This window comes from Schistocerca serialis, chromosome 3 (assembly GCF_023864345.2).
Source record: "Schistocerca serialis cubense isolate TAMUIC-IGC-003099 chromosome 3, iqSchSeri2.2, whole genome shotgun sequence".
In the NCBI taxonomy this organism is placed as follows: Eukaryota; Metazoa; Arthropoda; class Insecta; order Orthoptera; family Acrididae; genus Schistocerca; species Schistocerca serialis.
Window position 1 is genome coordinate 420,799,038 of NC_064640.1, and position 15,394 is coordinate 420,814,431.

A 15,394-nucleotide genomic window follows, 5' to 3' on the forward strand; every position below is an offset into this window, starting at 1 on the left:
TCGACACCATCAGTGGTGACTGCCAACAGCAAGTCATACCAATCTTCAAGCAATTTTCACAAACTTCCGCACAAAGCTCTTTTGCTTGTCATTCAGCAGCTGATTTACAAAATTTGAAGCAACCTAAGCTCCTGTAAAGTTTATCAGACAATTTTGTGTGTTAAGTTTCATAAAATACTACTGCCACATCAGGTCCAGAGAGTATCAAAACTGACAGCATACAATTTTATCTGGTAACATTCAGAATATATTGCAATTGTATCTCTTATACATACGGCATAAGAAACTTGTGTGAAATTGATCAAGTAACTATATTTGAATGCCGTATAACAGACATAGTGCAGAACTGGTTTGTGATTCTACTAAACTGCGACTCGTATGGCAGTGATCTTATGTAGCACAGTGCTTGTTGATGGCCTTACTAAAAATTCACCACCATCAAGGAATGTTTAGCAACTTTTAAAACATTTCAAACAGTCATAAGTCTGTCTGGCCAAAATTATTATTCATAAGCTTGCTTAACACTGTTTCTGTGGCAATAATTCAAGTTTGAAATGCATACACCATGGTCTGCCCCACTAATTTTTACATACCAACAATCTTAAAAACACTGAACAATATGAAGTATTTAGATCACACTAACTACATCACTTGGCATCAAGCCAGCAAGCTGTTTCGTGAACAACGATAGGATTCACAGGGAGACAAGCAAGAACATTCTAAAGACAGCAAATTTAATTCAAAAAGGTCAATCCTGCAAATCACTCCCATTATATTCAACTGCATTATTCTATCAAATTCCTCCAGCATTGACATTATGATTAGACAAGCATAGTACCGCTCCAAAGATGGGGTAAAAAACCTAGCGTACCACCCTTCTGACCCAGCACATCTATCACGTAATACCATGATTCAAACTAATCTACATTTAAAAATAAAGGAACAATGACCTTCTCAACTCCTCAACTACACATAAATAAATAATTTCCACATAACACTCGTCATCTTTGACACAGTAGTGTGATTAATAGTATTAAAGCTACTGATCTCAATACCAATCCTGGAGTAAGCAGAGATCCCTCTCTTGAAATAGAAGAAAGACAAAGAGGGGAACCAACATGCAAAAAGAATGCCAATACTTTACTTGACTTTATTGTCCTTGGTTTCTCAAGCAGTCTCTCTTGTTTTCATAGTGATTTTATAGCAAGTAAAAATAATACGAATGAATTCACAGCTTCCGAGTTGCTCAGTTTTCTTATAGAACATTACATGTAAAGTACATTCATGCTGTAAATCACTAATATGAAACTGAACAAACATGTTGAATAAATTAACAGACACACATGCAACATGCAATAGAATAAAAGTGAGCATATAACTGAAGACATTAAAATATTTACTTGAAGACATATAACACACAAATCAGAAATTAAATACCTACATATACGATAAAATTTTACTTGTAAAATCAAATGAGAACACACAAACCATAGCAGTCTTGCTTTGTGACTTGCATCTACAGAAGCATATCACTGTTTTTACTTGTGGATTGTAATAAATTAACTGCACAGACTGTCAAGTTCTTAGCCACAAGCTGTTCTCTTCAGAAGGGCGAGTCATCTTCACATGTGAAGCTTTATACTATTTCAAGTGGCAGAGGCATCTAGGATTGTGTAAATACCAGACAAATTGGAGAGGTTAACTACTGCCCTTGAGCTCCAGTGCAGATACTCTACACTGCTTCTCTGAAAACATGTGATTTAGCAAATAAATAAACTTCTTACAGTACAAGACATTTGCATATGTGACATCTATTTCTCCAGCAGAATATTATTTGCTTGTGATACTGTATTACTGTATCAATACAGTTTGTGATTTAACTTTATTTTTCCTTTTAATGCCATCTTACCAAAAGAGAACAGCTTAAGCAACAGATAACATGCACAACTACACATTTCTTAAACAAAAAACAATAATGGTGTTCTGCCTGGAACATCAAACTTCATATCAGGATAAGGCGACTAAGATCACTCGAGAAATCATTTGAAGCAAATATTTTCAGAGACGATTCATCACTTAAAATACACAACTGGCACATGCTTCATATAGCTGTTTAAAATGTCATCATATTCTCAAACACAATAAACATGAAAAACACTCCATCACCCACTTTTCCCTTATATATGTAAGTTAGTTTTTACTGACACCAGTTACAGAAAAAACACAAAAAATAAAATTATAGATAGTCCTACAACAACTGAACGAAGTTACTTGTGTTAGTCCTTGTCACAGTAAGATGGTTTCCATGATTTCGAGTGATGACATGCTGTTAAGTATCCCTTCAAAGTTGTTTCAGTGACACCAAATACATCAATACAGTACAATTTGAACAACAATATGTAAATATTGTAGTAGAAAATTCTTACAAAATATTAATTCTTCTGAATCATTTCCACATGCCGTGCAGTCAAAAACAACTATCTTAACAACAATCATACTTTGCTCTGTGGCAATTGGCTGATTTTACAAAGTGATGTCAGCAAAAAACCTGCAGAAGCTGATAATGTGATGTGTGAGTTTTAATCATTAGAATATATGCTAAATTTAGCAACATCATACTGCAGGAAGGTCTACCTTTGTCATAGTTCATAGTTCCTCTCTCTCTCTCTCTCTCTCTCTCTCTCTCTCTCTCTCTCTCTCTCTCACACACACACACACACACACACACACACACACACACACACGGAGCAAATGTACAAAACTGATTCACCAGGAGGCCTCAGGGTATAGACAATACATATGTCCTTCAACACAAACTGCAAATGTTTACTATCAAACTGAAGATGAACAGTAACATTTAATCTTTCTGCATACTAGTTTGGGTGGTACCTCTAATTGGGGACCTAACAACCTTCCTTACTCTTCCATATGAGGCAAGTTGCTTTTGACATACTGCAAATGATTATTTCTTTATTAATTCCTTGTGTTCTTCAATCTGCAAGTGAATCAGCAAAAATGTTTCAAATTGTGGAAGCACATAAAAACTTTCAAAGTCAGACTTTAACGTGTTTTTGGCATTTCCCATTTCACAAAATTTAATCACATTTTAGATGAAAGGCTGTAAATGTGTCATAAATGAAGCCCAGAGAAATAACCGAGTCTGAAGTCTTGAAGTAAACTAGAGAAAAGAATTTAAATAATAAACAGTCTTTTATGGACCAAAATTGCACTGGAACATGTCCAAATTTTATCTCATATACAACGTTGCTGCTGAATATATTTTGCTTGCTGTACAAGGCATTTAATCATATGGAGAAATAGTACTTTTAACTTGGATGTACATCCAAATACATTTAAAATTCACCCCACTTAAGGTGAGAAACAAAGAACTCGTATTGACAGTGTTATTTCTATGAAGCAAGAAAAAAACATCACAGTACACTTGAAACTAAGCTATTATTTTAATTGTAGTGTCAATTGCACAGTACATACCACTGTAGTGGGAGAGATGGGGTGTGGTCAGGAGAGAATGGAACAAGTGGCAGGGTGAGTGTGTCGGGGCGGGGTAGGGGGTTAATGGCTGAGAGAGGAAATGTAGAAGAAATAACAATATTGATTTACTTCTTTATCAGTTGAAAAGCACTGTCAATAATTATATCTGTAGGGATGGAACAATCACTTTGAGTGAAAACATTAGTGAAGATTATCAAAGTGAGCAAAGTACTCTATAATTAGGGGATACAAACTTGATGAAAGATGTAACTGTAAATGACAGCCATAAAAGACAGCTCAAAACTGGTGATCCATTGACAACACTGACGTAATTACACATGGAGCACTAGCTGTTGTTTGAAAAGGATGAGGGAATGTATCAGATATAACCCTGGCCCTCTTAAGCAACAATATGGGTGATATAGGGAGACCATGGAAAACCTACATTATGATAGAATGGTGGGCACTAAAACCCGCTCCTATAACCTACAAGTCCAGTGTGTTAACCATTTCATCTCGTAGATGAGACTTCTTTGTAAGATGATGTAAACTGGTAAGTAAATAAAGTGATAGCATACATCAATCATACTTCGATCATACAAAAAAAAAAAAAAAAAAAAAAAGGTTTGATGGTGATGCTGTCAGTGCGTTCAAGCAGAATATACTTCTGTATGACTGAGCAATATTTCAGCTTCTTGGTGAATATGACATCATCTCTTCCTTTCTTATTGAAATATTCTTTTCCTCCTATCCAGGGTATTTATGAAATACTATGCTACCATGTTACATAATACGGACGTAACTTCACAGTACGTTAAAATCCGAAATCAGCTTATGATGTCAATTCATAATAAGAATAAAAACATGATAACAGGTACTGTAGATGAAAATTTTGTAGATATATAGTGAATGACAACTTGTAAATAACCTGAAAATCTGCACAAAGACATTCTGTTGTTCCTGCCCTCATCATAAAACTTAAATTTCATGACAATCACGCTACTTCCATCATGAACTCCGTAATAATTTTGTAATGCATGTTTTCTTCTATCAAAATTACTTGCATGCTGTATATGGCACACAAAATTTTAGAATGCAGTGACCTATAAAACTGGGGTAAACCAGTTACAATACACCAATATATCTACAGTGAAGAATTGATTATCACCTATTCACTAAATAATGGCAGTGCATTAATGTATCAATCTGGAGCTGTGTTGCTAAAACAGTGATAATAGTGGTAGTTTCGTTTTTTACCGACATTGAACAACAATCCAAAAAATATTTTGTTTACACGTAAACTCACTCAACACACATGTTAATGTAAAACACCCGCTGCAGTTTAGTAACAGAAATATTAATGAGCAAAGGGTGAAAAGGCATAGACTATAAGTGATTAGAAGCAGTTTTCAGTTATTCTGCTGGGAAAAAAACTACATTGCTATTGAGACAGAAGAAAAAAAAATTTACTACCTGCTGTCTCATCTACTGCCTAATTTACCTTCTTGTTACTATTATTTAGTTGAAATAATTTCCATGCTAATATGTACAGTGTAAAAATATATCATGCACAGAAGCTGACAGAGCTAGTAAGTAGCATACCTATGTAGCTGGTAACCAACGTACGAAACTTGCGATGATTGCCTTTAATTTCCGGCAAATCCACTGGTTAAAAGTATTCGCAGCACAGGACAGAGACAGACAGAAAGAAAGAGAAAGGGGAAAATATAGTTTACTGAGCCAGACTACAACACCTTCAAAGATTCAGAAAATAAAATTTGCTGTAATGTTCACTAGAAGAAGCAATATGAATTTACAAAAAGGAAGGTGTAAATATTATATTTTGTGTGTTCGGCTTTTCTCACTAAAATACGCTTTGTTGTAAACATAAATACTATCAACAACTTTGAATAAATTAAGCATGTTTATAATTTCAGACAGAACTTTATGAAAACAAAGCTAATGCCTTCAGGTATTACAACAGAATTCAAAAGAAAATGGGGAACCTTGATGTCATAGATGCTACCAAGAAACAATCTTTCTATCATGCTATTAAGACAGTACTTGTTTGTGATTTTATTACTGAAATTAACATGGTAAATAAATGTTAAAAGAAATTTACTAATCAAAACCTCACTTCATTTTCTAAACAATGTGTCTTTGCACGTAAGAGAGAGTCTAAAAACATGTTACCTTATGAAAAAATGTCTTATATTATTCAATATTACAACACAGTATAGGCACTGATGAGACTACCACCATACAAATCCCCATCATTAAAATATCACAGCTCCAACTTGTGCAGAATATTCAGAGTTTTGGTTAACACAATGACGAAGTTTGAAATTTTCTTTCTGCTGCTAATTAACATTATCCCAAGATACTTCACACAACAGAATGGCATTTAGGCATTTATAACTACATGACAGACAGAAAATAAGGTCAAACAAATTTTACATTACAAAATAGATCAAATTACTATTAAAAACCATTTTACATGTTACCTATAAGGAAAAGGGACTGGCTACTCCGTACCACAATGCTGACTCTCTCTCTCTCTCTCTCTCTCTCTCTCTCTCTCTCTCTCTCGCTCTACACACACTCTTTTCCTCACTTCACAGATACAATGCAACAACAATGAAATCTACACTATTCAAAGACTTGGCAATTACAATCAAACATTTTTACAGGGGCTACTCTAAAAGCAATTTATTGTGGCACACAATTTTCAACAGTGTCTGAAAGTAATTAAGAAAATACACAACTTATTGATATAAATGACTGAAAGAAAGTTCTCTCCTGCTACCCTTTTTACTTTTAGTCAGCACCCCAACATTATAAGTGGTTATAGGTAATTCACTAGGCATTTCAGAGTGATTTCTTTTTTTCCATGTGAGAACTAAAGAGAGGGTACTTTGTGTTACAACAGAAATTATAAAATAAGTAAAGGTAATCACTCAGTGCTTATTAGAGACAGTGAGCAGTTGTCCGGCACAAACAGAATTGAAAAATGTTGTTAAGCTTTCGACTATTTAATATTTCAACTGCATCTTTGCTTTTCTTCTATCATCCATGCCTGTTCTCTCCTCTATTTTTATTGTTTTTCTCATTTCCAGCTACCCATTTACTTTATATTTTATGAACATGCACTCTGTGATGTCCAGTCAATAAACACTTACAATGTTGTAATTACAGAGATGAAAGACAATTTCGAATAAGCTATGTGGTGTGTTAGATTGGCTGGTGGTACAACAACACCAACAACGACAACAACAACAACGACAACAACAAGAGCAGTCTGGTGTCACAGTTTACATAAGACTGACAGTGTGTTAGATGTATCAAGAACAATAGTGTGACAGAAAGACTGAGCAGCAATCTGCGGCTGTTTGCTTATGATGCTGTGGTGTTCAGGAAGGCGTCATCGTCGAGTGACTGTAGAGGGATACAAGGTGACTTAAACAAAATTTCTAGTTTGTGTTAGGAATGGCAGCTAGCTCTAAATGTAGAAAAGTGTACGTTAATAGATGTACATGTATAAATCAAACACATCCTTTACAACTCATAGTAAAAGAACTGAAATATTAATAATGAATGAAGATCAGTTACTGGCGACTGGAACTGCTCACACTGAAGAGGGTTATATTAAAGAACTGCAGAAACAATACAATACAAAGTGATACCTGAACACAATTTAACATCACATGCAGTATATTTCTGTAATCATAGTTTGATACGAGGGAGGGAGAGAGGGACAGAGAGAGGGACAGAGAGAGAATAATGAAAATTACGTTTGTAATCAGGGATTGTTTTCTAAAAGGGATCTTTCTGCCTAATTACGAAACACACACAAACGCACTTCGTGAAAGTGTACCAGTATTCTGTTATCAAAACCCTTTGCATTCTAGAGTCTTTACACATTTTTATTTCTTAAATTTCTCAGACTGTAGAGATATATCATCTAATTTTTGCGGGTAGGCATTCAAGATTACAATGGACTGATATCTGGAACTATCTTTGCTGCAACCCATTTGTGTAAAAATAGCAACTGTAAGTACACTACTGGCCATTAAAATTGCTACACCACGAAGATGACATGCTACAGACGCGAAATTTAACCAACAGGAAGAAGATGCTGTGATACACAAATGATTAGCTTTTCAGAGCATTCACACAAGGTGGGCGCCGGTGGCGACACCGACAACGTGCTGACATGAGGAAAGTTTCCAACCGATTTCTCATACACAAACAACAGTTGACCGGCATTGCCTGGTGAAACGTTGTTGTGATGCCTTGTGTGAGGAGGAGAAATGCGTACCATCACATTTCCGACTTTGATAAAGGTCGGATTATAGGCTATCGTGATTGCGGTTTATCATATCGCGACATTGCTGCTCGCGTTGGTCGAGATCCAGTGACTGTCAGCAGAGTATGCAATCGATGGGTTCAGGAGAGTAATATGGAATGCCGTGCTGGATCCCAACGGCCTCGTATCACTAGCAGTCGAGATGACTGTAATGGATCGTGCAGCTACGTCTCGATCCCTGACTCAACAGATGGGGACGTTTGCAGGACAACAACCATCTGCATGAACAGTTCGATGACATTTGTAGCAGCATGGACTATCCGCTCAGAAATCATGGGTGCGGTTACCCTTGACGCTGCATCAGACAGGAGCTCTTGTGATGGTGTACTCAACGAGGTACCTGGGTGCACGAATGGCAAAACGTCATTTTTTCGGATGAATCCAGGTTCTGTTTACAGCATCATGATGGTTGCATCCATGTTTGGTGACATCACGGCGAACACACATTGGAAGCGTGTATTTGTCATCGCCATACTGGTGTATCACCCGGCGTGATGGAATGGGGTGCCATTGGTTACACGTCTCGGTCACCTCTTTTTCGCATTGATGGCACTTTGAACAGTGGACGTTACATTTCAGATGTGTTACGACACATGGCTCTACCCTTCATTCGATCCCTGCGAAACCCTACATTTCAGCAGGATAATGCACGAGTGCGTATTGCAGGTCCTGTATGGGCCTTTCTGGATACAGAAAATGTTTGACTGCTGTCCTGGCCAGCACATTCTCCAGATCTCTCAAAAATTGAAAATGTCTGGTGAATGGTGGCCGAGCAACTGGCTCATCACAATACGCCAGGCACTACTCTTGATCTGTGGTATCGTGTTGAAGCTGCATGGGCAGCTGTACCTGTACACGTCATCCGAGCTCTGACTCAATGCCCAGGCATATCAAGGCCATTATTACGGCCAGAGGTGGTTGTTCTGGGTACTGATTTCTCAGAATCTGTGCACCCAAATTGCGTGAAAATGTAATCACATGTCAGTTCTAGTATCATATATTTGTCCAATGAATCCCCGTTTAACATAAAAAAAATGGTTCAAATGGCTCTGAGCACTATGGGACTTAACTGCTGAGGTCATCAGTTCCCCCCCCTTGTTTATCATCTGCATTTATTCTTGGTGTAGCAATTTTAATGGCCATTAGTGTATATCATAAAAGAAGAAGAAATTAGAAAATGGGTACAAACAGCCAAAAGTATAAAACTCCTCTAAAAAACTTGTCAATTTAAACACAATATCATACAGGTAGCGTATAGAGGCTAAAACCTTCTCCTGACAGTCCTGAACTGTTTTAACTGTTAAAAGCCTGACAGGAGTTTGTGGACCTTGTATTCGGACAATTTGAAAATTTTGTACTTCTCTGTGAAACCTGAACATTTGTTAGGACTGTCTTTATGGAAAAACAGAGCACCTTCAAGAGATGGAGCAAGAGTTTAAGTTCAAGAGGTGGAGTGATATGGGGCCAAGATCACTGTTAGGAGGTGGCAGGTGAGTATGAACCCAGGCTAGGGAAGCGGGAAGAGGGGATGAGGCAGCAGGCAAATATAGAATAATATCCTTAAAAATATATCCTTAACAAGTGAAGTTTCTGAAATACATTTTAACTTTATATAAGATCTACTAAGAAGACTCACAGGATAACTCCCAAATAATTTCATTATAAAAGGTATGAGTTGTGATTTCGAGTATGGGGTTGCAGGTGGATAAGTCTGACATTGCCTTTGCCCCATTTATACCTATCCATATATGCAATGTGCCCAATAGCTAAAACTCTATTAGTTTAACTGTAGTTATTAACACCAAGAATGTTTCACTGAAATAAAGATAAACTGTGAGCAAATTTACTGAGGACGGTCAGTAAACCAGTTTTTCAAATAAATTACTCCAGCACTTAGATGGTTCAGGAGGATCCATATGAGTATATTCAGAGCTGTGGATGTTCTTTTTTTAGGCTATGTGTCACTCGCCACTTGAACCAAATGTTGCTGTAGAATGAAAACTAATAGAGGACGGACAGTGTGTGTCACATTGCCTAGTAAAGCAAGAGTCAGTTCTGCGCCTATATGTCAATCAGCCTGGAAGACCAATGTTAAAAAGAAGAATCTTTAATTTTCCTGGGTACAGCATTTCTTAAAGTAGAAGCGGATTTCACATAGCATATCAAAGTGCTCACTAAGTGAACAAAAGAGGTTTTATTAATAATATTTTATGTAATATGGATACAAAGTGGTTATAACTGAGTGTGTACCTTCCAAAGTCCATAAATCCCACTCTTTCGAGGAAAAAAAAAAAAAAAAAAAATGGTTTCTTGTTTTCTTCACTATATGCGGTGTTGGTGCTTAGCTCATGAAATGAAAGGTCATTAATTCCACGTCACAAGGCACCAGTATATCTGTCACAAGTAAGTATCGACTACTTAGCTCTAGTATTCTTCAGAAATTTTTCAGCATCCTCCCTGTAGCTTAGATTTTAGTTTGTGTCACTTTGTCTCACTTCTACAAGTTGTGACTCAGTTGAGAGGTATGGGATGATTATCTTTTTCCTAATATCCACTGTAAAAATGTTTTCCAGTACCATTACGCAAAAGAAAACAAGGCATCTGTTACAAGCAGTTCAGAGAGGAGTTGGAAAAGAAATATGAAGGTAGGTGACCATGGAAAACAAGCAGCTGAAATCTCTCAGACCTGTGACCATAATTTGACCTCAAATTTATTGAAAATGGTATCTGGAACATGTAGTATCAAGTGTAAAAATACTCTCCAAACACCACACGAGTAGGTAAATTCAACTCTCTGTAACACGTCCACTTTCCCTCTTTCATATCACCGCTATTTTAACATCAAGATTATCACATTCAGTATGATGAAGACATACAATAAGCATCAGTCTACCCTGTACCTGTGACAAGAATCCATTGATGAAATTCTCCAACACCTGCAGAATCATGACTATGAAACTACTAATGTACAGTAGCATTTGTGAAATTTTCAACATTCAAAGAGAATGGGTGAAATGAATCCAAATTCTGAAAATGTATAAAGCAGTTTACAATTAACATACAGCTAAGGTTACAAGGAGATGGCGCACACACACATTCTCGGTAACATGCACTTTTGTATGACTGGAAAGATAAGAGTTTCACCAGCAACAGTTAGTTAACAACTGTCAAAGAGGAAAATATTTAAGCAAGAGCCAGTGCTGTGATTACATAGATTTTTTTTGGAGTAATGCTTGTTGATGTTCTTCATGGGTATGTGGCCGGATATCATCATCCTGGCGACATGATATTTCTATGGTGTAACTGGCCGCCACCTCCAGGGGAGATTGCAGGTGCACAATCACACTGGAACTGAGGTAACATCAAGTATAGCAGCTCCTTTATACCACAGGAACATGCCGCTGCATGTGCGCGATAAGCGAAACAGGTACCCTCTGTGAAGCGAAGAATTGCAGTGCTGCTAGCGGTAGAAACTGACAACGGCAATGAATTGCAAATTAAGGTGCACCTGGTTGACAACCAGACTACTGTTATTTTATATCTGATCAAATAAATGCAACATTTTGCTTAAAGGAAAACCTTTATCTCTACTAATAATGTCATCAGATAATCTTATTTCGATGGACTCCTGAAGTACACAATCCCCATAATGGGAAGTCAGAGTGATAGCTTGGGTCCTTTTAAAAGTTATAGTATGTCGTTCATTGAGATACTGTTCAACAACAGTAGATTTTTCAGGCTGGAACAAATGTGTGTGATATTGATGTTCCACATATTGCTCATGAAGTGTGCTAATAGTCTGTCCAATATAAGCCTTTCAACAATGATGAGGAATTTTATACACCCCACCCTTCATTAATCCCGAACCATCTTTAACAGATCCAAGAAGGGTTCTAGTTTTGGTCAAATGCAAAAGGACACTTTTAACATTGTATTTTCTGAGGATTCTTGAAATTTTTGAAGACATACTTCCTTCAAAGGGTAAAAAAGCAACTGATCTACAAGTGTCCATTAATGAAAAGTGCGAACAAGCAAACTGAAAAGCAAAAACAATTTGATGATCAGTATATCCATTTTGCCTGAAAACGAAATGATGGTGAAGAGAGCTTACGCTATTTCAGATTCTGATAATTTGATGCAGAAACTGGATTATCTTAAGGTTGTTTTCAAGTCAAATGGATACACTGATCATCAAATTGATTGTGCTTTTCAATTTGCTCATTCGTACTTTTCAACAATGAACACTTGTAAATCAGTTGCTTTTTTTACCTTTTGCAGGAAGTACTTCTCAGAAAATTTCAAGAATCCTCAGAAAACAATATTAAAAGTGTCCTTTTGCCCTTGGTCAGAACTAGGGCCCTTCTTGGATCTGTCAAAGATGATTCAGACTGGGGTATATAAAATTCGCTGTCATTGCAGAAGGGCTTATATTGGATTGACTATTTGCACACTTCATGAGCAATGTGTGGAACATTAACATCACACACATTTGCTGCAGTCTGAAAAATGTGCCTTTGCTGAACAAGGTCTTGATGAAGAACATAATATGTCATTTAGAGATATGCAAATTATTGCTCTGGCTTCCCATTACTGTGGTTATGTACTTCAGGAATCCATCAAAGTAAGATTAGCCAAAGACATTATTAATAGAGATAAAGGTTTTTTTTTTTTTTTTTTTTTTTTGCAGAGGGCAGCCCTTTCGCTTCTTGTGCACACGCAATGGCCTTTTCTTGGGGTATAAAGGAGACACTGAATCTGATGTTACCTCAGTTTTGACATGATTGTGCACCTGCAATATCACCTAAAGATAGCAGCCAGTTAGACCATCAAAATACCGTGTCATCAGGACGATGAAATTAGGCTGTGAAGAGCATCATCAAGAGCCAGTACTTCTTCCCTGATGTCAAAGTGCACAATGTCAGTGTGAGAGTCTAAATGGGCTTTATCTTACTATGTCATTCCCACTCATACAGCACATTGTTGAAACAGTTATGCATCTGTGGAATCAGTGGCTCTAAATGGGCGATACACAAAGAGTACTGCACCACGCCACAATAGGACCACAGCACAAGATGAATGTCATCTTATCTACATGGCTGTAACAAAACATTAGAAGAACCAGTATTTGAAGAAGACGATGCGACTGTTATGCTGTCATCATTGTATACAGAACTCAAAGATGATAAGAATATGGTGAGAGAGATTAGGGCACATACAGAGGCATAGAGACAGCCACTTCTACCTGGCTCAATAAGGGAGTGGAATAGGACAGAAAATAGAAAATATTGGTACAATGTACCCTCTAACATGCACTGTACAGTGACTTACTTAGTGTGTGTGTATATATATACACTGATGCAAAAAATGGCAACACCGAAAAATAATTACCATAATATAAAATAATTAAATTTCGGGAATACATTTGTCTATGTAACATATTTAAATGATTAACATTGCAAGATCACAGGTTAATGTAACTGTGAGATAAGCCACTGAAAATGTGAAATGCTGGTATATTAATAACTGGGGTAACTGCTAGAATATTGAATGCAAGCATGCAAATGGTAGGAAAACAGTGACTGGAATGCTGTTTGTGAATGGCAGCACAACACGTCAAATCACCAGACTGAGGTACAAATTTGCAGTCAGAGTGTGTAGGATAACCATGAGAGTGCTTCTGCTGTCATATAAAATCCTATCCCATACCCCATAGCTCCAGGTGTAGATGCCAGTGTGTCTAGCACACAGACTGGTTGGTTGTATGCCCTCAGCTGGCCTCCCACTAACCAATACACGGGTCATCACTGACACCAAGGCAGAACCAACTTTCATCAGAAAACACCACACACCTCCATCTTGCCCTCCAATGAGCTCTTGCTTGACTCCATTGAAGTTGCAAACACCAGTGGTTTGGAGTCAGTGGAACGTACGATACAGGACATTTGGCTCACAGCTGTTCCTGAAGTAACTGATCCGAAACAGTTCATTGTGTCACTGTCATGCCAACTGCCACTCAAATTGCTGCTGCACATGCAGTCTGATGCACCAGAGCCATACGCCAAAAACCTTCCCACTCGGTAGTGCCATATGGCCGTCTGGAGCTCTGTCTTCTTGCGACTGTACATTCTCGGGACCACCACTTTCAGCAATCATGTACAGTGACTACATTCCTTTCAAGTTTTTCTGAAATATTGAAGAAGGAACATTCAGCTTTTTGTAGCCCTGTTACAAGATCTTGTTCAAACTCAGTGAGGTGTTAATAATGGTGTCTTTGTTGCTTTAAAAGCCTTCTTGACTAGCATCAACTCACCATGTCCAATCTCAAGCCAATCTGATCTGCATCATCATAGTGGCACTACTAGCAACATTGTGATGCTACTGGCATTAAATTTGAATAGACATCATCTTTCAGCTGTAGAAACATGCCTACCAACTTTTGTTTATGTTGTACAACTCCCTCTTGGTGTTGCATTTTTTTTTTAAATTTTTTTTCCCCCTGCTGAGGTATGTAGATGGATAGTTTTACACACAATGTTGAACTGAAGTTTCAATATTGGAATGGGTGGAGATATATCTGTGCAAATTGCTTCATGCCATTTGCAGCAGGCTGCCACTACATTGGCTTTCATGGTCCAGTAAGATCTGGACTGTTACAGTATGTGATCATCATTAGTGTGCTATAAGGCAAAATTTGGTGTTTTCAGAAAAGTTTTACTCTTAGTGACCGCAACTGGCAACCTCAATTGCTGAGCAGTACAGCACATAAATACCAAGTGTGACGGGTATTGATTCAGTTGGCTACAACATACTGCAGTGAGCTACGCTGCATCCAATGTGTAGTAGGGGATAGTGTCACTGGCTGGCATGCTGCCGATCACCAGTTCAAATTCGATCACCAGCAAATATTTGTGATTTAGTACTTATCATTTCTAGAAGATTCTCAAAATTTCATGTGTTTGTAATATTTATATATTGTGGGATATTCAATGTTTGTATAAATAGCAACTCACTCCATGATGGTGTCGGTTATAACTGTGCTTTCAGTGCTAAGTGTAGTACCTTACTGAAGACCCTGATTTTGGATCTGGAATATCATCATGGCCCCAACTAGGCAACATAAAGGCCATTGCCTATACAGACAGGGACAGGAATACAAGGAGTACATCGGTTCCAAGATCTGTATATTTGGGAGACCAACTGATTCCAAGATAGCAGTAAATCAGCTGGACCTTAGGCATTCATCAGTGATTTCTGGACATGTTGACCAAGACCATTGAAATGGCAAAGGATTTTATTGAGCCACCAAATGCCACAGGTGGGATGGCATAATGTGTTGGGCACATGTGCACTTTTACTTGGGTGGCACAGCCCAGCAGTGGTTTGAGAACAATGAAGAGAAGCCTGATAGCTAGGATAAATTCCAGGCTGAACAGAAGAAAATATTCAATGTAAAGCAATTGTGAGACAATATTAGCTGCAACATGTCCTTGACTTCTGATATTTCTGAAATTGCCATTTTTTAATGTTTTATTAAGA

General features: G+C 37.5%; 1 protein-coding gene across 9 annotated transcripts in view; it reads right to left on the minus strand.

The window, feature by feature from the left end:
- LOC126470298 (phosphatidylinositol 4-phosphate 5-kinase type-1 alpha) overlaps positions 1 to 15,394 on the minus strand; it is a 311,070-nt gene that overhangs the window by 202,653 nt on the left and 93,023 nt on the right. For 7 of the 9 annotated variants that reach the window (XM_050098063.1, XM_050098062.1, XM_050098064.1 and 4 more), the window contains exon 12: positions 5,095 to 5,157. The exons of the other annotated variants lie outside the window; for them this stretch is intronic. In XM_050098063.1, the coding sequence (XP_049954020.1) occupies positions 5,095 to 5,157 (63 nt within the window). The remainder of the gene's footprint in view (positions 1 to 5,094; positions 5,158 to 15,394) is intronic. 9 annotated transcript variants of the gene reach the window in all.